Source organism: Ictalurus furcatus, chromosome 26 (assembly GCF_023375685.1).
Source record: "Ictalurus furcatus strain D&B chromosome 26, Billie_1.0, whole genome shotgun sequence".
In the NCBI taxonomy this organism is placed as follows: domain Eukaryota; kingdom Metazoa; phylum Chordata; class Actinopteri; order Siluriformes; family Ictaluridae; genus Ictalurus; species Ictalurus furcatus.
The window spans coordinates 19,531,884-19,558,634 of record NC_071280.1 but is presented as its reverse complement, the minus strand read 5'-3'; the positions used below and the strand labels follow the sequence as shown (position 1 = coordinate 19,558,634).

At 40.8% G+C, this 26,751-nt stretch overlaps 3 protein-coding genes across 3 annotated transcripts in view; 1 reads left to right on the top strand and 2 right to left on the bottom strand.

The window, feature by feature from the left end:
- Positions 1 to 943: 943 nt before the first annotated feature.
- On the bottom strand, positions 944 to 7,245 carry pin1 (peptidylprolyl cis/trans isomerase, NIMA-interacting 1). The gene is made up of 4 exons (XM_053616375.1): positions 6,421 to 7,245; positions 2,198 to 2,395; positions 1,878 to 1,988; positions 944 to 1,409 (listed from the first exon to the last, which is right to left on the bottom strand). The coding sequence occupies exons 1-4, from the start codon at positions 6,476 to 6,478 to the stop codon at positions 1,300 to 1,302; spliced, it is 477 nt and encodes a 158-aa protein (XP_053472350.1). The 5' UTR covers positions 6,479 to 7,245; the 3' UTR covers positions 944 to 1,299.
- Positions 7,246 to 7,373: 128 nt separating this feature from the next.
- On the top strand, positions 7,374 to 10,167 carry ubl5 (ubiquitin like 5). The gene is made up of 5 exons (XM_053616382.1): positions 7,374 to 7,419; positions 8,475 to 8,545; positions 8,828 to 8,911; positions 9,578 to 9,615; positions 9,922 to 10,167. The coding sequence occupies exons 2-5, from the start codon at positions 8,490 to 8,492 to the stop codon at positions 9,963 to 9,965; spliced, it is 222 nt and encodes a 73-aa protein (XP_053472357.1). The 5' UTR covers positions 7,374 to 7,419; positions 8,475 to 8,489; the 3' UTR covers positions 9,966 to 10,167.
- A 4,196-nt stretch (positions 10,168 to 14,363) lies between these two features.
- The window catches only part of LOC128602464 (proto-oncogene vav), a 29,123-nt gene continuing 16,735 nt past the window's right edge, over positions 14,364 to 26,751 (bottom strand). Inside the window, exons 14-28 of the mRNA XM_053616284.1 lie at positions 25,123 to 25,208; positions 23,498 to 23,633; positions 23,299 to 23,408; positions 22,671 to 22,772; positions 21,732 to 21,826; positions 21,610 to 21,632; positions 21,321 to 21,360; positions 20,637 to 20,773; positions 18,127 to 18,192; positions 17,738 to 17,769; positions 17,466 to 17,576; positions 17,273 to 17,360; positions 16,873 to 17,005; positions 15,154 to 15,305; positions 14,364 to 15,045 (exon numbers count right to left, since the gene is read on the bottom strand). Of these exons, the coding sequence (XP_053472259.1) occupies positions 14,992 to 15,045; positions 15,154 to 15,305; positions 16,873 to 17,005; positions 17,273 to 17,360; positions 17,466 to 17,576; positions 17,738 to 17,769; positions 18,127 to 18,192; positions 20,637 to 20,773; positions 21,321 to 21,360; positions 21,610 to 21,632; positions 21,732 to 21,826; positions 22,671 to 22,772; positions 23,299 to 23,408; positions 23,498 to 23,633; positions 25,123 to 25,208 (1,365 nt within the window). The 3' untranslated portion in view covers positions 14,364 to 14,991. The remainder of the gene's footprint in view (positions 15,046 to 15,153; positions 15,306 to 16,872; positions 17,006 to 17,272; positions 17,361 to 17,465; positions 17,577 to 17,737; positions 17,770 to 18,126; positions 18,193 to 20,636; positions 20,774 to 21,320; positions 21,361 to 21,609; positions 21,633 to 21,731; positions 21,827 to 22,670; positions 22,773 to 23,298; positions 23,409 to 23,497; positions 23,634 to 25,122; positions 25,209 to 26,751) is intronic.

Sequence of the window (26,751 nt, the reverse complement as noted above, 5' to 3'; positions counted from 1 at the left end):
GATAGTAACAGCTTTACTGTTACAAAGCACTGACACTGGAGACTCCTTCCATAAATGTTTAAAAAATAAAACTCACTCTGAAACACTATGAAAAAAATCTATTGAAATTATTACTGTTTCATTTTACTCAAACTTCCATTTTGCAAATAAATTTTTTTGTCACATTCCTAATAAATCAGTTTAGCTGTGTGTGTGTTTAACATTAGCTGAAGCGAACTCACACACTTATAGACTTTTTTGTTTTCATATTAAACAGAGACAGAAAGTGACGTCAGGACGTTTCCAGCAGGAAAATCAAGCTGATACCAGAGCACCAGAGAAAACATTTGTGTCAGATGAAAAGCTGGGAAAGGGGGAGGGGCTTAGTGTCCTCGAGCCTGAGTTCAGCATATGACCGAGGACGAGGGACATCAGAGGTGCTGAGGATGCTGCGGCATGGCCACTCACATCATCAACAGTAAATAAAACATCACTTCACTACTTTGAATAAGTTTATTTATTTACTTTAGATCAATCATCACGAGTCGGTGAAATCTATAAACACTGACTGGACAGTTTCGAGAACACCACGGCACCCGGGTGCAGGATTTCAATCTCGGCCCCAAGGCGAAAACATCAGGAAGTCCGATACACCTACGTGACTGTCAGTCGTTCCAGAGTCACGTCGACTGGCTCGTCTGCGGTTTTCATTTTAAGGAGGGAGGGGAAGAAGAGAGGAGAAGACCGCTCTTTCTGCACATTTCTGAGCGATAACTCCGCTGTTAAAATGCAGCGCTCCTAAAATGAACAGGTGCGTGAACAGGTGAGCAGGGCGGGAAAACACCGTCCTGTATTTATATAGAACAAGACATAACTTCATCTAATACAGTTTACTGCCGTTTTATCGTGTGTGCGGGTGTGTGTGTGTGTGCGCGCGTTTTAAACTCATACAGACAAACCTGTGTTCATCATGTGATCATATTTATTGGTCATTCTCCACGGCTGCAGGTTGGACATGTCGTGTCCAGGACACATCGTGATGAAGGTGAGCAGGAAAATCCAATCAGGGCTTTGATGAAATCTGATCTAGTGACTTTCATTCTACTATTTTTATTTTTATTACAGATGCTTTATTGTAAACAACTTGAAAGTGACTGTGTGGTGTGTGTGTGTGTGTGGTGTGTGTGTGTGTGTGTAACTCAAGGGGAAAAGCGCACGCGTGTGTGTTGGATTGAAGTCCATGGACTTAAGTAAAGTGGAATAAGAGACAGAAAGAGAGGGATGGATGGATGGAGGGATTGATGAAGGAAGGGATGAGAGTTATCCTGTACGCAGGATGATGTGAACCCCGGAGTCAGTAAACACCGGACCGCTCATGTCTCCGATCTTCAGCGCAAATGAGGCTTCTTCAAAAGGCTTCTGCATCTGACCTGTTACACACACACACACACACACACACACACACACACACACACACACACAGCTTAGAACAGGGGAATAATTTAAAAAGCATAATACTGTGTGAGAATAAACCTTCTAATGTCGGTTTGTTTTGTTGTTATTTTGCGTTTCTGTTCCAAAACTGTAAAGCGACCTCGTGGTCCCCCAAACTCAACAGCGACCCCACAGTGTGTAAGTATAAATAAGTTCCTAGACTGAACTGGGTTCCTGCAGGGGCCCGAACAGGGACACGTGGTGTGGGCAGAGCTATGAGCCTTGCAGATCACTGATTGGTCCTTGAAGCTGCCCCACTGTTTAACATGGTCAAGTGGGAAGTGATCTCATCAAACCACACCCTCAGGTAGAAAATTGATTAGGGGTGTGTGTGTGTGTGTGTGTGTGTGAGAGAGAGAGAGAGAGAGAGAGAGAGAGAGAGAGAGAGAGAGAGAGAGAGTTACCCCTGCCGAACATGCCGAGGTCTCCTCCATTGCGTGCAGAGCTACAGTCACTGAACTGAGACGCCAATGTCTCGAAGTCCTCCTCACCGGACTTTATCTGATCTATATACCCTACACACACACACACACACACACATTACAAAAACGTACTATGAAAAGGTTACAGCTGGGTGGTTCTCGTTCCTGCTCAAAATCAGAACTAACAGTACTTGTGGGTGGAGCTAGCCGCACAGCTCAATGCTGATTGGTTAAGCACAAACACACAATAATCTGGCTCTGTAGTAACATCATATACTCATGAATATTCATCACACACTCACCATGTATAAGCTGCAGAGCTTCCTCTTTGGTGCGTGTGATGTTCTCTTGTCTCCATGACGACGGTCGGCGCGACTGATTGTGTTTGACCAGCAGGTGAGAGCAGCGCACCTTTTCCACCGCCGCCCCCCCACCACCGCCCCCACTCGGCCGCTCCCACTGACTTGCATTCGTACTGTGGTTAAAGTAGTACACCCTGCCTGGAAAAGGGGGCGGGGCATAGAGAGAGAGAAGGAGAGAGAATGAGAGATATTTTGACATTTAAGATGCCTTTAACGCATAAGTTTAAAATTTAAAAAACCCATCCACCCTCCACCCACGCCGAATCCGCAGGCTCCACCCACTCAACCAACACACCCCTCATGTCTTAATTCAATGTCCGTCTGCTCAGTCTAAACCTTCTCCAGCTTTGTTCCTCTTCTTTTCTTCTGTCCTCAGCTCTACTGTATTCTTCACCCGGGCGGAGTTTCTCATTCTAGCAGGTCCTCAACATCTTAATTATTTACAAATATCAACACCTGACTAGGCAAAGGCAGGGCGTGGCCACACACATCCCAGATCAACTCCCAACGCGGGTCCAGTGATCCAATCCAGGGCTATTATAGCTTTAAATATACTGCTAGTTTTTATTTTTATTTCCTTTTGTGTGTTGGGTAAATAGTTTTGTTTTTATCTTGTGAAAATCATTACTGATTGTTTTAGTTTTTAATATCAGAGTAATAATACTCAAAATAATCCCACACTGGGCTCGGTCTTCTCCTACCTATTAATTTGGCCATTAGCGAAAGTTACTAAACAGCTGAGGTGCCGAGGATCTCCGACACATTACTCTGCCACCTACTGGTCATTTATGATTCACACTTGGTTCAGCTTCTGTTCTTATGACCACCGAACATTTACAATACGTTACAGCTGCAGTTTAGTTTTCCTTCATTAGGACAATTAAAAAATTAACACATCCGATCTCAACACGTCTTCAGGATGCATTAGACCTGCGCTGACAACTTACTGTCCGATCTCCCAGCACGGGGGGGGGGGGGGGGGGGGGGGGAATAAAAACGAAATTAAATCCCAAACCAAATTAAACACGTACACACCCCTAAACAAACACATCCAATTATCTGAAGATCTGAAGAAGAAGACGCTGAGAGAAAGATACAGAGCGAGTGATCACAGTTTATAAACTGAAACAGGAGCACACACTAACACCCATAACCTCAGAGAATAAAGACTCTAAACACTGTGAGAAACAGGAAGTAGAAACACTCTGACCTGATCTGCTCTTCACTCTGACCTGCTCTGCTCTTCACTCTGACCTGCTCTTCACTGACCTGATCTGCTCTTCACTCTGACCTGCTCTGCTCTTCACTCTGACCTGCTCTTCACTGACCTGATCTGCTCTTCACTCTGACCTGCTCTGCTCTTCACTCTGAATTGCTCTGATCTTCACTCTGACCTGCTCTGATCTTCACTCTGACCTGCTCTTCACTGACCTGATCTGCTCTTCACTGACCTGATCTGCTCTTCACTGACCTGATCTGCTCTTCACTCTGACCTGCTCTGCTCTTCACTCTGACCTGCTCTGCTCTTCACTCTGACCTGCTCTTCACTGACCTGATCTGCTCTTCACTCTGACCTGCTCTGCTCTTCACTCTGACCTGCTCTTCACTGACCTGATCTGCTCTTCACTCTGACCTGCTCTGCTCTTCACTCTGACCTGCTCTTCACTGACCTGCTCTGCTCTTCACTCTGACCTGCTCTTCACTGACCTGATCTGCTCTTCACTCTGACCTGCTCTGCTCTTCACTCTGACCTGCTCTTCACTGACCTGATCTGCTCTTCACTGACCTGATCTGCTCTTCACTCTGACCAGATCTGCTCTTCACTGACCTGATCTGCTCTTCACTCTGACCTGCTCTTCACTGACCTGATCTGCTCTTCACTCTGACCTGCTCTGCTCTTCACTCTGACCTGCTCTTCACTGAGCTGATCTGCTCTTCACTCTGATCTGATCTGCTCTTCACTCTGACCTGCTCTGCTCTTCACTCTGACCTGATCTTCACTCTGACCTGCTCTGCTCTTCACTCTGACCTGCTCTGCTCTTCACTCTGACCTGATCTTCACTCTGACCTGCTCTTCACTGACCTGATCTGCTCTTCACTGACCTGATCTGCTCTTCACTCTGACCTGATCTGCTCTTCACTCTGATCTGATCTGCTCTTCACTCTGACCTGCTCTGATCTTCACTGACCTGATCTGCTCTTCACTGACCTGATCTGCTCTTCACTGACCTGATCTGCTCTTCACTCTGACCTGATCTGCTCTTCACTCTGATCTGATCTGCTCTTCACTCTGATCTGATCTGCTCTTCACTCTGACCTGCTCTGATCTTCACTGACCTGATCTGCTCTTCACTGACCTGATCTGCTCTTCACTGACCTGATCTGCTCTTCACTCTGACCTGATCTGCTCTTCACTCTGATCTGATCTGCTCTTCACTCTGACCTGCTCTGCTCTTCACTCTGACCTGATCTTCACTCTGACCTGCTCTGCTCTTCACTCTGACCTGATCTTCACTCTGACCTGCTCTGCTCTTCACTCTGACCTGATCTGCTCTTCACTCTGATCTGATCTGCTCTTCACTCTGACCTGCTCTGCTCTTCACTCTGACCTGATCTTCACTCTGACCTGCTCTGCTCTTCACTCTGACCTGCTCTGCTCTTCACTCTGACCTGATCTGATCTTCACTGACCTGATCTGCTCTTCACTGACCTGATCTGCTCTTCTCTGACCTGATCTGCTCTTCACTCTGACCTGATCTGCTCTTCACTCTGGTCTGATCTTCACTGACCTGCTCTGCTCTTCACTCTGACCTGCTCTGCTCTTCACTCTGACCTGCTCTGCTCTTCACTCTGATCTGCTCTGCTCTTCACTTCACTTCCCTGATCTTCTCTTCACTCTGACCTGCTCTGATCTTCACTCTGACCTGCTCTGCTCTTCACCCTGACCTGCTCTGCTCTTCACTCTGACCTGCTCTGCTCTTCACCCTGACCTGCTCTGCTCTTCACTCTGATCTGTCCAAAATATAAGCGCATCAGACAGGAACATTAGCGTAAATTCCCAGCCAAAACTTCTCTCTGAGACCTGAACACAAACTGAACTGTGTTTTAGAGGAACATGCAGGAAGTGCAGCTCATATCCACTCCATCATACACACACCACCTCTAATCTAATCTAATCTAATCCTAACACTGTCTATTATTATAATAGTTCATGTGTGTATTTATACAAATTAATCAAACACTGCATATCTTCCAGTAATACACCTGTTAATCTAATTATTGTTAGAATAAACATTTATTATTATTTATTGTTCTCTATTCCTTTATTTGTTGTTATTAATTTACTCGTTTAACGTCGTTATAACAGTCACGCTAATAAAGCACTCTGAACTGAGAGAGACTCAGAGAGAGCCTCAGAGAGAGCGAGACAGAGAGAGAGAGAGAGAGAGAGAGACAGAGACTCAGAGAGAGACTCAGAGAGAGCGAGAGCGAGACAGAGAGAGAGACAGAGACTCAGAGAGAGCGAGACAGAGAGAGAGACAGAGACTCAGAGAGAGACTCAGACAGAGCGAGAGCGAGACAGAGAGAGAGACAGAGACTCAGAGAGAGACTCAGAGAGAGACTCAGAGAGAGACTCAGAGAGAGACTCAGAGAGAGCGAGACAGAGAGAGAGAGAGAGAGAGAATGCAGGGAAAATAATAGAAGAATAAAATGCAGGACAGAAATTGAGACAGGCGGGAAAAAGAGAGGAAAAAAAATAACTCGAGCAGGATGGAGTGAGAGATGAAAAGATATATATCAGTAAATGATATTTTGAACATTATTAGCATTGTTAGCTTATGAGCTAGTTATTAAACTGCTGCACTTTAGCCGGAGTTAGCCTGCTAGCTGTAGCTCCATGTCTCAGAATCAGCGCCGATTATTTCACTCTGTTTATCAATAAAAATCTGCCGTTCAGACACCGAACATTTAGATAAAAAAATAAAAGTGAAGATAATTACTGAAAACTTTATCACTAGCTAGCTGTGATGCTAACGCCTGAATGGAAACCACTGCAGTGGCTAGTTAGCATAGCTAGCTTTGCGAATTTTATTTGATTTTTTTCTCGCGCCTTGTAAAAGCCACAAACACGGCAGTAATTTATACCTGCATGTTGCACTCACCTGAACTCCGGCTCATGCGCTTCTCCCACCCGGGCGGTAACTTCTCATCGTCGGACATTTTATTTAATTTTATTTTTATTTTTCTAAAACAGTAGATTGATGCTAACTGCAGCTGGTCACAGTCACTCCCCTCACTGATGGCGTTTTTATTCCGCTGCACTTCCGCCTCAATCCGCCAGAGGGCAGAGAACTTAAACTCCCGCCATATTGCAGGTGCTATCTGCTAGGTCACGACAACACGCCTGCCATATTGGAAAGGTCAGCTGTAGTCGTGAAGTCAATGAGGTGTATAAAGTGGTGCTTGTCTACGTTCATAAAATCGGCTAAAACTTACTTTATATTTAACAGATTTTAACAAAACCTGCTTTGTTACAGACTTCATATATTTCTACATGTCACCCATGATATATAAATATACTGTATACGCACTGTTGATATTTTTGTTCGAGCATAATTACTGGAAACTGCCAGTAAAGCGCAGTCCAGCAGGTGGCGCTAATTCACCTGTCAATGAATTTTAACGCTTCAAAAAACCATCACAAAGACGTAAATACACCAATACTGCAACGAAAGCACGAAACTCTTTATTGTGTGTAATAAATGAGGATAAAACTGAAACTAAAATCATTCTGCTTTCAAATAATAGCGTCTCGTGCCTAAATTAACACATTAAGCCTTCAAACCTCTTAAAGGTACGTTTTTCATAAAAGGATCGACTCCTTAACGGTAAATATTGTGTCTTACGTCATATTATTATATATTACGTACGTGTTTTATTTATCCTTTACACCAGAAACGATGCTGTTCATGTTTTCTCGCCCCTTATCCCTTCTTTTTACGACGTTTGACGACAGCCACATTAGTCCCGCCCTTTGTCGTGGAGATCTGTATTCTATTAGCGCGTTCCGAACGTCAATCTGGGTTTCCTGCGATTTGATTGGTTTAGATATTTCATTCGTTATCTTTACGATACTCGTTTACGGCAGAGCGTCTCGAAACGTGAGTGTGTTTATTTTACCGAGAACAAATCTCCGGTTTTGGTGAAAGCTTCTGCTTTATTGTTATTTATTTATGTATATATAAATGCGTGTACTAATGTATAGATTTATTTGCGTAGAGTTGGTGAGTAATGCGTTCGGAAGTGACGTGAGACGCCGTTTTATAAAGCAGGAGCTGCAGATGAAAGCTAATATGAATCATCTTGAGGAGCTCAGACACTTTAGGAGAAAACTCTAAAGATTATTGCATCACTCATCTCTCTGATTATCTGCCTGAGATTTAGAAATAAGAAAAGAGCTGCAGATCTATTCGTGTGTGTGTTGGTGTGTTGGTGTGTTAAGTAAGGAATAAACACTGTGTGTGTTGGTGTGTTAAGTAAGGAATAAACACTGTGTGTGTTGGTGTGTTAAGTAAGGAGTAAACACTGTGTGTGTTGGTGTGTTGGTGTGTTAAGTAAGGAATAAACACTGTGTGTGTTGGTGTGTTAAGTAAGGAGTAAACACTGTGTGTGTTGGTGTGTTGGTGTGTTAAGTAAGGAATAAACACTGTGTGTGTTGGTGTGTTAAGTAAGGAATAAACACTGTGTGTGGTGCTGTTACAGGAAAGCAGTCAATGATGGCGTGTAGTAATGAAGAGCAGACTATAACGGCACATTCCCAAGTGTTTTATTCCTCTTACACCACAGCAGTTCGACAACTATTAGAATTTTTTACTTATTAAAGAACCGCACAATGCTTTTGATCCATTTATAGTTACGTTTAATGTCCTGTGATTTAGTTTGTGTTGTCACTTACGTTATAGCAGCTATAAACATTCGTTCCCTCACCAGCCCTCTTTTTATGCTCTCTCGAATTTAATAAGAGAAAGAGATCGCAGCTTGTCATTGTTTGTTAGCGAGAGTAAATAAGTGTAAACTCCTCTGTGCTGAACATGTGGGAAAACTTCAAGTTCCAGTTTTACCTCGGAATCTTACACAGCGCTGACATTGGAGACTCCTTCCATACACGTTACATAAACAACACAAAAACCTGATGTTCTGTGTGTGTGTGTAACAGGACAGCAGTGCAGAGATGATTGAGGTGGTGTGTAATGATCGACTGGGCAAAAAAGTCCGAGTCAAATGCAAGTATCCTTTAAAGCGTAACAGTAGCAGAAAGAAACTCACTCAGTGAATGAGAAAAACAAAAGAAAATGAAATCAGTTTATTTCAGCCCCCTTTTGAAATGTGATATAAATATTGTTTAATAACTTCCACCATTTTAGCTTCCCACCTGAATGGGACACGCTCTAATTCCACGTCGATTCCTCATCTAACAATCAGTCCCACGTTGTCGCTCCTGCAGCAGTGGGAAACAAAGTGTGTGTTTGTAGCACTGTGTGTGTGTGAGCCTTAACAGTGTGTGTGCAGTTCAGAGGACACAATCGGGGATCTGAAGAAACTGATCGCTGCTCAGACGGGAACCAGGTGGGACAAAATCGTCCTGAAGAAATGGTGAGAAACACAGACTTTTTTAGGTACACCTGCTCATTCATGCAGTTATCCAGGCAGCTTATCATGTGCCAGCAGCACAATGCATAAAATCATGCAGATACAGGCTTGTGGGAGGGGTGGAGAAGATGGGGGACACCCTGAGTGGCCAATCTATCACCACACAATTACTTATTGGTAAAAGAAATGACATAAAAAACACAACCTCGTCCATCACTATGACCGGTGGTGATGTAAAGCAGCCTCTGCTGTGGTGAGCAGAAAAGCATCTCGGAACACAACAGCATGTCGAAGCTTGGGGTGGATGGGCTACAGCAGCAGAAGATCTCATCAGGTTCCACTCCTGTCAGTGAAGAACAGGAATCTGACTGTACAGTGGACATGGGGTCTCAGAAACTGGACCGTAAAAGGTTGAGAAACGTCACATGGTCTTTCTTCAAGTTTATACTTGAAAACTGTTCAGTTTCCTAAACCATCCCGTCTGACTCCCAAAATCAGCTGCCACATGATTGGATTGGCAGATTGGATAATTGCATGATAAAGTGATATGAATCCCGAATTCATCGTAACTGTGGTGTATAATGTGTTATTTATTATTAACGAACTTCATGACTCTGTTTAAACCTGTTGCTTTCTCTGATGTTTGTTCTTCCTGTGTTCCTGCTGCAGGTACACCATTTTTAAGGATCACGTGTCACTGGCAGACTGTATCCTTTCACACACACTGATCTGTACGTCGTCGTTACCGAGTCAGACGGCTGAGCTGGTTTCAGTAGCAGTATGATAAATGATATAAAAAAATCTTATCCTAAAACACTTACTTGTAAAGGTGTATCAGACTTCAGTTAGAGAAAGGATTGGCGTTCAGGATTGAGGTATGAAGTATAAAAGTTAGTGTGTGGATGAAGGTTTAAATTGATTGACTGCTTCTCTCCTGATGATGTCATCTGATAAATCGGGTCGTTTTGAGTGGACATGGTTTTATCTGTATATTTCTTGACGATGAGCATCAGATGAGATCCACGATGGGATGAACCTGGAGCTGTATTACCAGTAGAGGCCGGCGCTTAGACCCAACACACACACACACAGAGTACAGCCAGGACATCTTACACACATGTACTTCTCCACTTAACACACATTACATACATGAATATGAATATGTGAGAGCATGCCTTAGAGCAGAAAACATTAGTTATTCATTTCATTTGAATTGTTCTGTTTTTTTGTTATTTGGAAATAAAGATATTTATATCAAACGACTGATTCGTTGTAGCTTCATAAAAGCAGATTCCTGATTTTGCGGAGCGACAATGCTAATGATGGAAAGCTGTAAATGAGTGTGTAAGAGAATGGGAGTGAGGTTGTGATGTGACCCCGGACACTCCAGCTCCAAGACGTGTGTTAAACCCTGGCATGTCTCTGAAGGTCATTTGAACCAACAAAGAAATAAGTGTGAAGAATTTTAACTCGTATTAACTGAGGATTTCTATTCATAAGAAATTTGTGTTAATGTTGATCTTAGCCTTGGCTATACTGTAAAATAAAATAGATAGATTTAAAGCGGAATGTCTTTTTGTTTTGTCAAGTAATACATCGCGTTACTTAATGTTACCAGCTGTCTTTTATTAGTATTTCTATTTAATTTTATTTAGGTGTAACCTTTAAATAGCTGCTTTTCATGGCGGTATTCTTCCTCTTCTTTGGGTTTTGCACTACTGCCATCTTCTGGTGTTAGTTAACTTCTATTTGTCCAGTATCTCATATTTTCTTCATGGATCCTGTTCTTATTAGGAAGCTGTTCAAGCATCTTCTACCTTGTCCACTCTCATCACATTTCAGTATACTCTTTATTCCTATTCCTGCTATTCCTACTCTTTCCATTTCTTCCATCACGTCCTTTCTTTCTACTTTATATTTTCTGCAGCACGTGTTCTACAGATTCTGCTGTCTGGCGATGATCACAAACCAGTTGGCTGCTTCCTTATAATGTGAAGTGAACTATTCCGTGTCTTATTCTCAATCTAGTCATGATTGTCTCCTCTTTTCTGTTTCTTCCCTTACTTTCCACAGTACTGATTCTACAATGCCCTCCACTAATATTGGCACCATGAATTCATAGGGGTGCCAATAATTGTTGCACATACACACCTATATTTAACAAGGTGGTTTTTTTTGTTTGTTTTTTTAAATATATATAAACCTGAGTTGTATTTCAATTGTTTGATGTCCATGAGAGCAGAGTATTTCTGTGAATTTTTTTAATGCTCATATTTACCAAAGGTGCCAATATTAATGGAGGGTGCTGTGTATCATTATGGAGTATAAATGTCTTCCTTTTATCTCCCGGTCCCACTGCTGCTTCCACTCTAACAATTTCCTTCTGGCTTTGAGAGACTCATGTCTGTTTTCTTCTCTCCTTTTTTCCCCAGTATGTTTGGCTAGTTTGTCCACTCTTCCATTACCCATAATGCCTAGTGTGAACCCAAATGAATATGAATTCATCTATAGATATTTCTATTGAGTAAATGATTGAGAAAGTCAATTTTCCTTGTGGTTTTGTTTGACTTTATTAACAGGCACCGTTCCAAAGATGATCAAATGTTTGCTTGTCCAAATATGTCAAAAGCCAACAGTTTCCATGGGGTGTACTTATTTTTTCACACGACTGTATATCCTTACATTGATCACTTATGTACACTTATCCTCCACATGTATAATATATCCTCTCTCCGTGTTAATCTCGAGTCAAAATGCCATCCCAAAAAACACCGCTTTCAGCTCTCTCCAAGTTACCTCCATATTGTTTCAGATTATCACCTTCCGGGGGTTCTTTCTTGTGAAAGGCATCGATTTGGTCTTTTCCACCGAGAATGTAAATCCCCACCTCGTCCCCCACATTTCAACCTGTTGGACCCCATCTTGTATTGTCTTAACTATGTTCTACATTCCTCCCTCTCTTCCTCGGAGCCCTCAGACTCATCCGCAAACAGAATATCAGCGATCTTTCCGTGTCCATTTAAATATCAGGCACCAATACATTTTTATAGCCATGAATGATTACCACAAGAGTCTTTATCATTGCCCAAATGTTTTCATGTGCCTTACAACACTGTTGTGGGTGTGGTCTAGTTTCAAAAGCTACCTGGTGTCAGAAAGAACTTGGTAAGTCCACAGACGAATGAGAACTTCTTAAACATACGCCTCTATAAAGAACAGAAATCGAAGCAAAACTTTTACTGTATTTATTCAATGATTCTTGGATGGTCAATTTATATATATATATATATATATATATATATATATATATATATGTGTGTGTGTGTGTGTGTGTGTGTGTGTGTATATATATATATATATATATATATATATATATATATATATATATATATATATATATATATATATGTGTGTGTGTGTGTGTGTGTGTGTGTGTGTGTATGTATTGTTGCAAACTTCGCATTTAATTCCCATTCTGTGAATGTGTGTTTTAAGTACCGTTCCATTTTATCTGACACGCTTTCAGGTCATCAGGGACACTGTTTAAAGGCAATGTTATGGATTATGATTATTGATTATCCTACTATTCTGAGCTAGTCAGTTTTTCAGTCAGAGCAGAGTTACCCACCATTTTAAAAGGACGATTGTGTGTGTTTGTGTCTTAAATTGAAACAAAAATATTTTTTCTCAGTGTAAGGCAGCGCCTAAGGGTGTTCACATGTGTATCATTATCACATTAAAGCTATATCAAATATTTATTCAATACATTTACATTTAGTAGGGTTTTGCCTTTACAAAAATATCAAATAAATAATAATCAAAGGTTAGCAGTATAAAGCTTTTGTCATTGTGCCATGGTGACGCTACCAAAAACTGTCCCACTTTTGCATACTTCACCCCGAATGAAATGAGCTGCATTCTGCAGATTGTCCAGGATAGAGTGTTAAATGTGTCAGAAGTGAGAGATCCAGCAGGGGGCGGTGTGGAGTTGATTATACAACTACAGACAGGATCAAGGTGAAACAACCTGAGCAAAAAAATAAATAAATAAAAATATTAATAAATAAAAAACAAAACAACAGGTCACACTACATGGGGTCAAAACCATAATAAGAAAATAAATAGAGAAATAATAATAGAGAAGGTTTTTTTTGGTCTTTTTTTAAGTGTATAATACGAGATTTTTCTTTAATTAAATGTTAAACCACAGTATGAGTCACAAATTAGTAAGTTTGGTTCTTTCTTAATTATTTTAAAAATGTGTTGTTAATAAAGGTGTTTGTCGTTTATTAACGTCCATGTTTCTTTATTGTGTGAAAATGATGCAACCAAAGAAACAAAAACAGACCGTAACGGAGATTTATAAGTGACCAGACTAAATACATTGTTTAATAGGCCTAATTGTTGTTTATTGTTATTGTTTATTGATATAGTTACTGATTTTGAGTGAAATGTGTGAGGTCTTTATACACACAGTGGTGTTCAAACGTTACTATTTTTCTTGTAATATTTTTTATTAGTCTTCATCTTTGTATGTTGTAAACTTATTATTTAAAAAAAAAAAATTTTTACATCCAACTGGAAATATATGAAGTTTTACAGTAAGATGTTAGCTAAAAGTAAAACAAAATCTAAAGTTAAGTCGTATCCGTTTATTATAGGAGTGAGATCTTAACATCGTAACCTTTTTCACATAAAACTGGAATTGTCCATGATATTCTGATACACAGACATTTATCAATAGAAAATATTGGAATAGAAAGTCCATCGTTATCGTTATGTTTATTTATTTTAGTTTCACATGAACATCAAAGACACATCTAACTGATAACCGATAAATAACTCTTTAAACCCGGACACTTCCTGCGATTAAATATTCCATCATCATTTACCTTACACATTCTGGAATATCAGGTTGGACTTTTAGTGGAATATTATTTTTCCTAACAGTCACATGATGTGTGAGTAAAATTCCTCTGATATCATCCTGCATTGCTAGTTTTATACAGCAGCTGTATTATTAGCCACATGTGTTTTCTCTGCAGATGTGTAAATGAAATGGGGTCAGGTCGGGTCAGTGGGAGCTCTGGGTGCGTGTCGTGGTTATAATGGAGAAAGATAGATCAATTCTGGGTTTAACATTTAAAAGTCAAACCAGTCAGAATAAATATGCATCTCAGTTTCAGAGCAGGATCAAAAATAAATAAATAAAAACATCAACCCACAGTTGGCGTATGGATAAACACTGATGACGTAATGGCTTTATGTGATTGGCTGGTTTTCTCTTGATGATGTCATCATGTAAATCTGTGTAAATGTCAGTTTTGGTAATAATTCAGTGTTGTCAGGTAATTATAAAGAATAATATAATCACCTGGTAAACTAAGTGTGTGTGTGTGTGTGTGTGTGTGTGTGTTTGTGTGGTGAGAGAGACTGAGAGCCATAATGATGCAAATCAGAAACTAAAATAAGCTTTATGAAAAACTGCAGATTCACAAACACTGTACACTATTAACTCTCTATTGGATATTTAAAAAAGTAATAATAATAAAAGCAAATAGCATAATAAACATTCAACCAATAAAATCTCATTAAAACTGTCACATGATACCCGCTATCTTTAAAGTGAACTTGGAAACCAGAAGTGCAAAGGGTCTATAAATGAAGTCAGAAATGAGAGATTCAAAGAGTCACTGTCTAAACGAATCAGTGAGTTGATGACAGTCTTCATTTGGAGTCAAATACAAGCGGTTCACAGTCATTCAATATGTAAATGAATCAGAGAATCAGTAGGAGTCAGGAACAAAAAAAAATAAAATAAAGAAAATGATTTGGCAGTCTGTGAATCAGTGAATTAAAAATAGCTTTCAAGTGTAGTTTTTAAAAAAAAATTATAAAACACATTCACAGAATCATCTAGTGCCTAAATGATTCAGTGAATCTTATTCAAGAAGATCAATTTGAAGAGTCGCTCAATGACTCGATTTTTTTAGTCTTGTGTCACAATTTCTCAATGATTCAGTATATCACTAAACGGGCTGTAGAGATTAAGGAGTCACTCAGAGCGCAAACGACTCAGTGAATCAGCAGTAGTCCGAATGTTCCTCCTCTACGTAATTTGCAGGAAACAGTCCGACCTGTGTATACACACACACACACAAAACAATTAAAACAAGAAGTGACAAATGCAACTACATATGAATTCTCTGTGTGTGTGTGTGTGTGTGTGTGTGTGTGTGTGTTACCCGGCCGTAGACCTCTCCTTTCCACCAGCCACTGTGTGCTTTCTTAGAGATGATCTTCACCGTGTCTCCTTCTCTGAGAGAAAGCTCGGTCCGATCCCGCGCTGAGAAATCGTAGCGTACTTTAGCTGTGCCAAAATATCGCTCACTCATACCTACACACACACACACACACGGTGTTCACCGGAACAACAACCAGGTTTGAGTGTGATCACTCTGTCTAAAGAGAGGACGCAGCTGGGAGACTTCTCACGCTGAACCGGGGGAAACAGTCAGACACTGATTCAGTCTTGATGTTTCGCAGCCCTTCGGCTGAAAGCAGGTGCGACAAGAAAGCGCTAAGAACACCATTTTGCGGGGGTCTCACTGAAGCACTACTAAACTCAGCAAACCGAGCTCGCGTGCTATGATGATTCTTTGTTCCGCAACCGGTTGGCCATTCACACAGAAAACCTAATCAGAGCACGCTGACCATGTGCCATTCCTCCCACACCGGCCGATTGGTCTGAAAGCAGACCTGAGATCGAAAAGAAGGAAGTCGGACATGTTTAAGCAAAAGGAACATGGCAGGTAAGATAGGCACATCTATACTACTGCGAAAAGGAACGTTTTTAAGTGCATTGCAGCCTAAAGGGGCGGTCACACTAGACCTTCAGCATGAAATTTCATCAGAGACTGCTGCAAATATGGGAGGCAACCGGATATGACATCACGTGCAAGGGCATTGTTGTTGTTTTTATTTTATCCACACATCATAGATCTGATGTGCTTGCACTGTTATTGTTGAAAGCGTCTTCAAAGGCAAAAGAGAAAGCTGTGGGTTCACCCTGTCCTCCAAAATAAGAAATTTACAAAGATTTGTTTCAATGTTAAAATACACCTGTATTCAGCAACACTCACAATCCAGGTGTTGATTTTATGTTCTATTAAAGCTGTGTTGTATGAAATGGGACGGAGCAACAGCGCTGTCATCGGTGCGTCCTCCATCTTGGTTTCGTCTTGGTGAAGAGGTCACGCCGTGACTTGTCGATCATCTACATGATACGAATTCATGGGTCACCAAACTGGAACGCAGCGAAATGCGAAGCTTCTTCATATCGAGCTTTCGCATGCATATGAATGGAAGTCAGTGGAACGAAAAGTCTAGAGTGAGCGCTGCTTAAGACCTGAGAACGCCCTCCGAGGCCAGTGGAGCACACAGTTTAACCCCGATGATAGGAAATAAGAACATTACACTGTCTATTCCTTTATCATGGTGTTCACGATCTGATTATTTTCCACCGCTGGACGATTCTGGGGTCACAGGAAACACCTTGGCTGAAAAAATGTTAGAAATTACACTCATCCCACTCGAAGGTTTTGGTAACGGTGCAGAGGCTCGCTTTGGCTCTCCTGAAACCCAGTCTCGGTCTTCTCCTTTTTGGATTTGGATATTTCTGCACGTTCTATGGGATTTGGTCTCGGCTTTTGTGACTATGTTTTGGATCAGCCTAGTGGTATTGTCTGACCTGAGACATTTCTGTGGCCTGTTACCTGACATTAAGTTTGGACTGAAGAAGAAGAAGAAGAAGAAGAAGAAGAAGAAGGAGGACTATGGACTGTATTATTAAACCTCCTGCATATGGATACTAACCATGTCCATGAGTCCTCTACGTTACAGAATGATTTGTACTCTGTTCTAGTTACACATGTACAGTATGTTAGTGTGTGTGTGCTTGTTACCTCTGGTAGGCGTGTGTGTGTATGAGTGTGAGGACACACTCTGCTCCGGTTGCTTGTGTGGAATCAGCAGACGAGTGTCCACGTCTTTAAAACACTCCTTCAGAGAATTCTCCTGATAATAATGAACCAATTCCTGTCAGAGAGAGTGAAAGAGAGAGAGAGGGCGAGAGAGAGAGAGAGAGAGAGAGAGAGAGCGAGAGAGAGAGAGGGATTAGAAGAATCAGAATGGTCTAAACGATTCAGTGAATCATTTCACTGTCATAAGTATACAGTAAGAGTAAAAAAAAAACACTTCTACTTAAATCGTTCGCAAGGTTAAATGGGTGCATTAGAGCAGGGACGAGAAGAAAGAGTGCACACTATAGCTCGCCCCCTAGGAAGGGAAGTAGTGTTTACTTACAACGAGCCCTTTAAAGGCTTTCTTGTCATTTATTCTGTAGAGACCTTCAGCCAGAGTGATCTTAATATGGCGGATGTCCATGTTAAACCTGAGAGACACGAAGAAGAGATGAGAGAGACAGAGAGAGTGTGTATTTTCAGACTGGTATAAAAATAAAAATGTGTGTGTGTGTGTGTGTGTGTGTGTGTGTTACTTGATGCTGATGGCGAACTCTCCTCCATCCTTTTGCCTAATCAGGAATGTACCATCAGATCGAGATATCAGGAGACTCTTGGCCTCAGAACGGTCCATGTTACCCGCATACCTGACAAACACACACACACACACAGGTTAGGTTTACTGAGGGCCTTTTGTAAAACCATAGTTGGGAAAAAGGGTAGATACAGTAAGATTAGATACAGTATGATACAGATAATCTGATCTGTGTGTGTGTGTGTGTGGGGGGGGGGGGGGGGGGGCTCTTACCAGGGGAGTCCTGTGAGGTCAGGAGGTGGTCTCTGAAGAATACAGAAAAGAACAAGCAGCCAGTATTACAAACATTCCTCTGCATCTAAATGACTCAGTGATTCACTGAATCATTAATCATTGAATTGTTTATAGTCTTATGGTGGAGTCACGATTAAAAGATTAAAAGACCAAATAAATGAGTTATTGATTCAATGAATCACTGAACTGGCCATAGTCTTTGGTTGGAGTCACAATTAAGAGACGCAAAGAGTCAATACATGTGTTAACGACTCATTGAATCACTGAATTGGCCATAGCTTTAATGTGGAGTCAGAATACCGGTTTGTCGAACTTATTCAGTAGATCATTAATTTGACCTTTGACCTCTTAAACCCTGTTTGACTCACCGGTAAGAAGGGTTGAACTTTACTGCAGGGGAACCAGCCGACCTCGCCTACCGTCAGATTCCTGCCCTAAAACACACACACAAACACGTGTTTGTGGAATTTTTTCTATTTTCTATGTTCTGTATTTGTGAGAAAAAAGTATTTCCTTTGATGTATTTGACACCTGAAATATATCAGTGTGGGAACCTGATCTGCACCAGGCTTGTGGTTGTGTCTATGAGTTTATGCAGAGAAAAACCACAGCCTTAAAATAAAGACATAGAGGATTTGTGTACACTGAAGCAAGGTATTCTCACATTTACATTTACATTTACATTTATTCATTTAACGGATGCTTTTATCCAAAGCGACTTACTAATGAGGAAATACAAGCAAACTGTATCAGGTTAATTTAATCTGCACAATCTCGGTTAAACTTCACCGCATCACTTTCAAGCAAGAATGGTAAAGGTGAAAAATGCTAACAGCAACGTTACCATCAAATTGGCCCTAGTCTTTAGTTGGAGGCAGAGTTAAGAGATTCAAAGAGTCAATACGTATGTAAATGACTCACTGAATCACACATTCATATCTCAACTCCAACATGAACATGATATATCATAAAGAAATCATTTTAATATTCTTTAGATATTAATAAACAGCTTGATATGATAAATTATTCATATTTTCTATCGATCTGTATAATTTCAGTAGTTTTTACTGCATTGATAATATTTTTTATTATTTTAGTACATTTTAAATAGTTCTCTCTTTTTTATATATAAAGCAGCATTTTCTTGTTAGTTTTAAGAAAAATGTATTCACTTAAAATGAGCAAAAATAAATTCGTAGTAAATTCATAATAAAGGAATACAAATAAGTAAAATGATTTAACTACACCGGCAGGTCGTTTTTATTCTCTCGGGCATTTATATTTATAAAGAAACTGTTTGTTGACTTGTTGCTTGTGTAAATGTGTACATTTCTCTGTAAGGAACTGTAATGTACTGCTGATGAGATTTAGTTTTCAGTAAACACACTGACTTGTGGGTTTATACTGTAGTGGATTTATATTGTAGTGGGTTTATACTGTAGTGGATTTATACTGTAGTGGGTTTATACTGTAGTGGATTTATACTGTAGTGGGTTAATACTGTAGTGGATTTATACTGTAGTGGGTTAATACTGTAGTGGATTTATACTGTAGTGGATTTATACTGTAAACTGGGAGAGGACGAGATGTCCAGCTGTAACACTTCACTCAGGAATCGATGACCGTAAGAGGATGTTAAAGTGCTGAACCGCAGCTTTATTTTAATGAACCGAAACTAAAAAGCTGACCAGTTTCATTGCTGTTCTCAGGGAAATCAGGCTGTGTGGTGAACAAAGCAGAACTCACTTCAGATTCCAAAAATACTAACAGCTCACGGTGAAGTAAAGCTAATCGTCTCTGATTCAAACTGTGCTTGGTTCATTAACATTTTTACCACAGTTATCCTCGAACAAGCCACATTTCATTTGATTAAAAGAATAATTCAGTAATCGTCCGACACTTAGCATCTAGAAATGCAGTTAGCATGACTATGCTAGCCACAATTGCATGCGTGACAGCAGAGGTTTCTAAACATGAGCTCTTGTCAGTCGTCTAAACTTTTTAACACTGAAGAACGATCGTGGAACGATCCGGGATGTGTCATCTCAAGCCCTGATACAGCAATAGAGGACGAGGCGACTTTTATTTTAAACAAAACCTCACAATGAACTCCGATACTGAAAGAAAGAAAATGTTAAATTCACTCATTAGTTACTAGCAACACACAGCATAACAGGTTAGCGCATGCCAGCAGGCTAACATACGCAAACCTGACAGGACTTCTGAGTGGAATTATAAGCGCTATCGCTAAATGTTCATAATTTTCAGTGCTGACGCTAAGTAGCAGGTTATTGCTGAGATTCAAAAGGAGTCCAAGTTAAAAAAAAACACAATAGAGACCATTACAGAAATTCTAACAGTTACCATTACAAACCATCAGCTAACATTTAAAACCATTAGCATTACTGGTCCTTAATGGTATCCACTAGACATAACATGCCACCAATAGAAGGCAACAAATTACCAGTAGGGACCATTAGAGTTTCCATTAAAACCAATACAATCCCCATTACAAACATTAAAACCATCTATTGGTTTCTATTGTTTTTTTGCTAAAGGCCAGCAGCTCGAGTTGGAAGCTTGTATGTTGTTTGCATTTGTGACATATTAGCTTGTATAACTAGCTAGCAGAGCACTGAACGTGTCATGCTATTTGGGGAAAATTGGAGTATACCGTATTCCCACATTTTTTCATCATTACTATGTGACAGATTGCACTGGCTCCTGAGTTCTTGACTTACGTGTGGCCCGAATGTCCACTTAGCATCATTATGCTAACTTTTAATTCCTGTTTGCAGCAATTATTTTCTATTCATGTTAAAAGATTACATAAACGCTATAATAAGTAGGATGAGAAGGTAAAACAGTGAAGCCCCACCTCCCACCACTGCAAGTCAACGTCAGCGCGCGTCAGCTCAATGACATCACCCACAGTGAGATGGAGCGGTTGGCCGAAAGCCACAGGGGGCGGAGGCACGGCATAGTAATCATGGCACACCTCCATCTTAGGAAAACCTGAGAGAGAGAGAGAGAGAGAGAGAGAGAGAGAGAGAGACAGCGAGAGAGAGAATGTAAAGCTGGTAGGAAACGCATGCTAATAATAATAATGCTAATGATAATGCATGATATTTAGCACTAATGTTGGCTAGAACGCTAACATCAGCTAACCTGACAGGATTTTAAGGGATATTTTTAAAGGTTTATCATCTTCAGTGCTAATGCTAACAGGCTAACCTGATTTCTAAGGGAACGTGATGGCTATCATTTTCAGTGCTAATGCAAGCTTGCTAGCAAACATGAATTAACAGATTTATCGAATGTTTTTTTTTTTAAATGATAGTGCTAGATCGCAGCAATGCCTTCTGGGTAGTTTACTCCGGAAATCTCCAGTAATTTTATCTTGATCTGTGACGTGACAGATTACAGTTACAGCTGTTAAGATGGCAGCAGGGCTTGTACCAGGGGCAAAGGCATGAGAATGGCAAGGGCATGTGGATGAGGGCAGGTTACAGTCAGGGTAGGGCTGAGGTACGTGGATTAACGTGAATGTGAGTGAGCTCACCTGGTTTGGTCTGTCTCTGAGTGGCAGCTCTCGACTTGCTCTAAAGGGAACAAAGGCATGTGAATTAGTTTTGTTAGCGTCTGCATTCCATAATATAAGGTATGCTTTGGAAATCCCACAATGTACTGCAGTAGGTTTGTTCTCTATGTTGGTCAGAATGTACCCATAATGCACTTATAGGCACTGGTGTGGACACAGGGTATAAAAAAGAACCATTTATCAGGTAAACGAAGGAAGATATGGACTGAACCATTTGATGGTGTGCAGGGGGGATGTTGTAAAGACTGACCTTTTTCACAGTCACAGAGTTTTCTGGAAAACACACACACACACACACACACACACACGCAACATAAGATTCCATTTTGATTCTCATTAAATGTCCACACAAACGAATGAACGAAATCAGACCTGCATTGCGTCCACACATGGGAACTCGTCCCAGACACTCCTTATGGGCGGCCATTTTACAGCGGCTGCAGCGGTAACCTTGGTAGAAGATCCCTCTGATGGAGAAATATCATAAACAAACACAACCTCCATGTTCAATAGGCTTTCTCTATTGGCAAATCAAAGCAGGAAGCTAATTTCAGTGAAAAACACAAGAGATTATTTTTTTTTTGTTACACGGTAAAGTGACAAATCCAAACGGTTCCATCGGCTCGAACGATTCCTCGGACCAATCCTATGGCATGTGTGGTCTGAACTTTCTTCAGTTACAGCCATATTATACAATCTTAGAACAGTAGTTTCATCCCATCCTGTCGTACACGACCTCTCGTTAAACATATATAGAGACATTATGAGGAAAAACAAAGCTCGGAAGGAAGTTGCAGAGATCTTGCTGCCTCTGATGTGCATACGTACAGGAGGTAGCACTGCTAACGGAGATAGCAGCGCTAGTTAGCAGCCACCTCAACACTCTTCTTGAGGTTTATGTTTTCTCTCTCAAGTTAACGACCAACGCCTGGTATAGTACCTACTCAGCGAGGCATGAGGTATCTTCCAGAACCTTCAGACTGACTGTCCCTCAGTGGTGAAATTAACTTCCAACTTTAGTGTATTTACGGTAAATATTTTTCTCTAGTAATTATGGTAATTTGTCAGGGCCAACAAACATGAAATATTCAACATCAATATTGTTTTATATTATTTCATGTCCTTTTATAGGCCGATATAATATCAATATTGTATCCTCATATTACCCAGTCTTACTATACATGATCCAATCGTATCAAGATTTGGGTTGAAAATGTGTAGGAAAGTTTACCACTGAAAATAAACGCTTGGAGAAATCTCCTCCTTAAGTTTAGACAAGATCAACTCCGAGATGGTTTCCGAACCGTTTACCTGAGCAACATCTGACAGGCTTTACAGGAAGTGGTGTCCTCAAAACAGTGCATTTGGAAGTCGTGGCCATTCGCCGTGCTGTTCTCTGGACACATGTTGGACCTGCACAAGTACACAATCATGTCATATCAGCCATCACGTCCAAATGAAGGAGTCAAGGAGAGGAAACAAGTGAAATGCTAGAGTAAAGAAACTGCAATTAATTGTAGGATTCCTCTAACAGCTGTTATAATAATTAATCATTAAATGGTAAAAATTAGCATAACCAGTAGCATTAGAAGTTAACAATTCAAGCATTTCATGCACTAGCTTACATTTATATTTACAGTTATGGCACTTGGCGGACACCCTTATCCAGAGCAACTTACATTTATCTCATTTACTACATACAACTGAGCAATTGAGGGTTAAGGACCTTGCCCAAGGGCCCAGCAGTGGTAGCTTGGTAGTGCTGGGGCTTGAACTCCTGACCTTCTGATCAGTAACCCAGAGCCTTTAACCACTGAGCCACCACTGCCCCAGTTCTTGAAATTCTGTAGTTTGGTGGAATCTGGTTTATCTACTTAAGAAGCAAAGTTACAAAAATGTTCGATTAATGTTAAGATGGCATGGCAGACATGTCACTCACAGAGCCATCTCGAACTGTTCTAGCCATTTCTTCTTCAGCTCACGTGTCTTGAAGTACAGATCATAACCACCTTGACCATACGAATCCATCAGCAAGAAGGTATGTGACCACTACAGTGAGAAGAGAAAACAAGACATAGTTGACACAAATACACACAGAAGAGAGTGAGAAGAGAAAAGAAGATGGCGTGTAAGAGGACCTTTTTGTTTTCTTTGTCTCCGGTTGGTTCGTCTCTCAGCTGGAAATGCTGAAGGTCGATAAGATCTTTCAGCTCCATGTTCTCCCCACTGCGCTTCTTACACACCAGTAGGGCTTTATCAAAGAGAAATGCATACCTGCAGGCAAAATTGACAATTCAACACTGATTTAATTTCAATTTAGCTGTAGTTTTAATTGTAGGATAGTCTATCATAGCAAAACATCTTAAGGATGGAAAGTTGAGTTGCTGGGTTTGGGTCCATTTGCAATCATGATAGATGTAGCTATGAAAACTGTTTAACACAATATATATTTCTTCTGCAGCCATGAAAACTAGGCCAAGTGGGTCACCAGTTACCAGGACCTATAGGTACCAAACAAATCTAGTCAATTTCCATTTGTCAAGAAGATGTAATTATCAAGCAATTCCACTGGGCCACTGGGTCAGTTGTCAAGATCATGCTGACACACTACACCACTAGATTGCTTGTATCCAAGACAGAATAATTTTACTGGGCATTGTCAGTTACTAAACCCATGAATACACAAAACAACTCAACTAGGCGGCTATGGCTCAGGTGGTAGAGCGGGTTGTCCACTAATTGTAGGGTTGGCGGCTCGATTCCCGGCTCACGTGACTCCACATCCCGAAGTGTCCTTGGGTAAGACACTGAACCCCAAGTTGCTCCTGATGGCAAGTTAGCACCTTGCATGGTAGCTCTGCTACCATTGGTGTGTGAGTGTATGAATGGGTGAATGAAACACAGTGTAAAGCGCTTTGGATAAAAGCGCTATATAAGTGCACCATTTACCATAACTAGGTCACCAGTTGTCAAGACCCTGTGAGTACTGAATCACTCCATAGAGTCACAGGTTACAGGATCATACAACTACTAAAGGACTTCACTGGAATGCCAGTTACTTATACCTAGCAAGTATAAAACCACTCCACCAGACTGTATGCACCCAGGACATTGCAGATACTGAGTAACTTTATGGGGGTTGCCAGTTACCAAACACATAAAGGTGAAATATCACCCCACAAGATGCCAGTTACCAAAAACCTAGCGTTTATGAAACACCTCCAGTGGGTCACTGGACCCACAAGACCTATTTCCTACAGCTACAAAACACCTGTAAGCCAGTTTCCAAGACCACACAGCTGCCAAACAACTCCAATGGGTTTCCAGTTAACAAGACCTATAAGGTATCAAGCAACACTAGTAGGTGTTACCAAAACACCAAAACTCCTCAGGTGCCAAACAACTCCACTGCAGCACTAGTTACAAATACCCTGAAAATACCAAACAACTCCACTAGGTCACCAGTTACTAAGATCGTTGTGGTACTGGACGAGTCCGTTGAGTCACGAGTTACTAAGATCATTGTAGGTTACAAAAAACCCCACTGGGTTGGCAGTTACAAAAAAAAGTGTATGTACCAAAGAACGAGAGACTGTGAGGGTACTGAACAACTCCACTGTTTCACTAGTTACAAACACTGTGCAGGTCCTGAACAACTCCATTGAATGTTGATACAAAAAAAGTGCTGGGGACAAAATTATCCTGGCCATCAGAAATGCACATCCAAACACACACACGTTCTGAAATAGAACAAACCAATCACCTGTCTTGCTTGGATTTCTTGTCAGGGGTGCAGATCTTCAGCTCTCCATCGATCTTCGGGCGGCCAAAAAGTGCGAGGGACTGAGTCTGAGTGACAGAAAGGAAAGACAGAAGAAGGTCAAAAAGGAAGAAAGATGCAAATAAAAGAAATGTGCAGAGATTTATCTGTAGACACCATGCTTTGTTCCATTTCAGTGTAACTCGACGCTGTGGTTAACTCCACACATTGCTGCAGCACTCTGCAAAAATTCACTGCATGCAATGGGGACTTTGGGGGGGCCACATCCCACCACACTGTGCCTTTACATCTTGTTTTTTAATCCCTGTGCTGTATTACAAAGTGAATCTATATTCATTTCCATGCAGTTCACTGAGATACAATTTAGCGCAAGAACGATGTGCAGCAATACAACACAAAGCTTTGGAAGCAAACAATGAAAATTTTAGTTTGTAAATGACACCACAACTTCCTGTTAAACAGGAAACTGTGTGCACGGCTGTTTCCCTACAACAGCAGGCACTGTTTCCCTTAAGCTTTCATTCAGGCTCTATTATAATGACATTTTCTCACTTGTCCTAATATTCAGTTATATGATATACACAATATATAATAATGCCTGAAATATTCTAATTCATTTCAAAATATTGGGATAAATTTGCACCTTTAATATCTGTATACCATGTTGATATTTCTGTAAAGCTGCTTTGAGACAATGTCTATTGTAAAAAGCGCTATACAAATAAAATAAAATTGAAATTGAATTGAAAATATTATCACTCTTTTGCATTCAATTCAAACTTGAATGAGTGTACACAAAGGCAATCGTATAATTGAGGCAAACACAAAAGGCTGTGGGAGTGTCAATGCTGTTCGTGAATAGTTGTAGTTGATATGATTAATAGTGACGGATCGACATGGTATATGATCCTATAGAAGGTGTAGGTGTGTGGAGTTTAGGGTATAGTGGTTAGGGAACACTCCATGAGGTGCATCATTGTTAAATGATGGTATACTCTCCTGTAGAAGGGTTTAGGGTGTATTGAGTAGGGTTTAGGGGCCTTACCATGACTTATGAGACAAAACAACTCAACTAGGTCACCAGTTGTCAAGACCCTGTGAGTACCGAATCACTCCACAGAGTCATAGGCTACCAGGATCATACAACTACTAAAGGACTTCACTAGAATGACAGTTACTCATTCCTTGCAAGTACCAAACCACTCCACCAGACTGCATGTACCCAGGACTGTGGAGATACTGAATAAGTTAATGGGGGTTGCCAGGTACCAAACTCATAAGGGTGAAAAACCACCCCATTAGGATGCTTACCAAAAACCTTGCACGTATGAAACACCTCCACTGGGTCACTGGTTAAGAGCATACAGGTGAGACATATGTGACGTCCACTTTTTCATCAGCCTCCATTAGAGAAGTCTCTGAGGCGAAACATTATATCATGACCGTAGCAGTAAATTAGCTAACTAGCAAATTATCGAGGCTAAATGGTTAAATAATATAATAATAATAAGTCCATATGAAATCAAAATGGAGGTTTTGTGGCTTTTATTATGAATACGATCGCCTTAAGGTTATCTATAGGCTAGTGCGCTCCAAAACAAGGACGAAATT

Coding starts and splice junctions, on each gene's coding strand:
- pin1 (XM_053616375.1), bottom strand. CDS start 6,478: ATGTCCGACGATGAGAAGTTACCGCCCGGGTGGGAGAAGCGCATGAGC. Junction 1,989..2,197: donor AGCTCTGCAGCTTATACATG/GTGAGTGTGTGA, acceptor GTGTGTGTGTAG/GGTATATAGATCAGATAAAG. Junction 1,410..1,877: donor CCTCGGCATGTTCGGCAGGG/GTAACTCTCTCT, acceptor TGTGTGTAACAG/GTCAGATGCAGAAGCCTTTT.
- ubl5 (XM_053616382.1), top strand. CDS start 8,490: ATGATTGAGGTGGTGTGTAATGATCGACTGGGCAAAAAAGTCCGAGTC. Junction 8,912..9,577: donor AAAATCGTCCTGAAGAAATG/GTGAGAAACACA, acceptor TTCCTGCTGCAG/GTACACCATTTTTAAGGATC. Junction 9,616..9,921: donor TCACGTGTCACTGGCAGACT/GTATCCTTTCAC, acceptor GATGAGCATCAG/ATGAGATCCACGATGGGATG.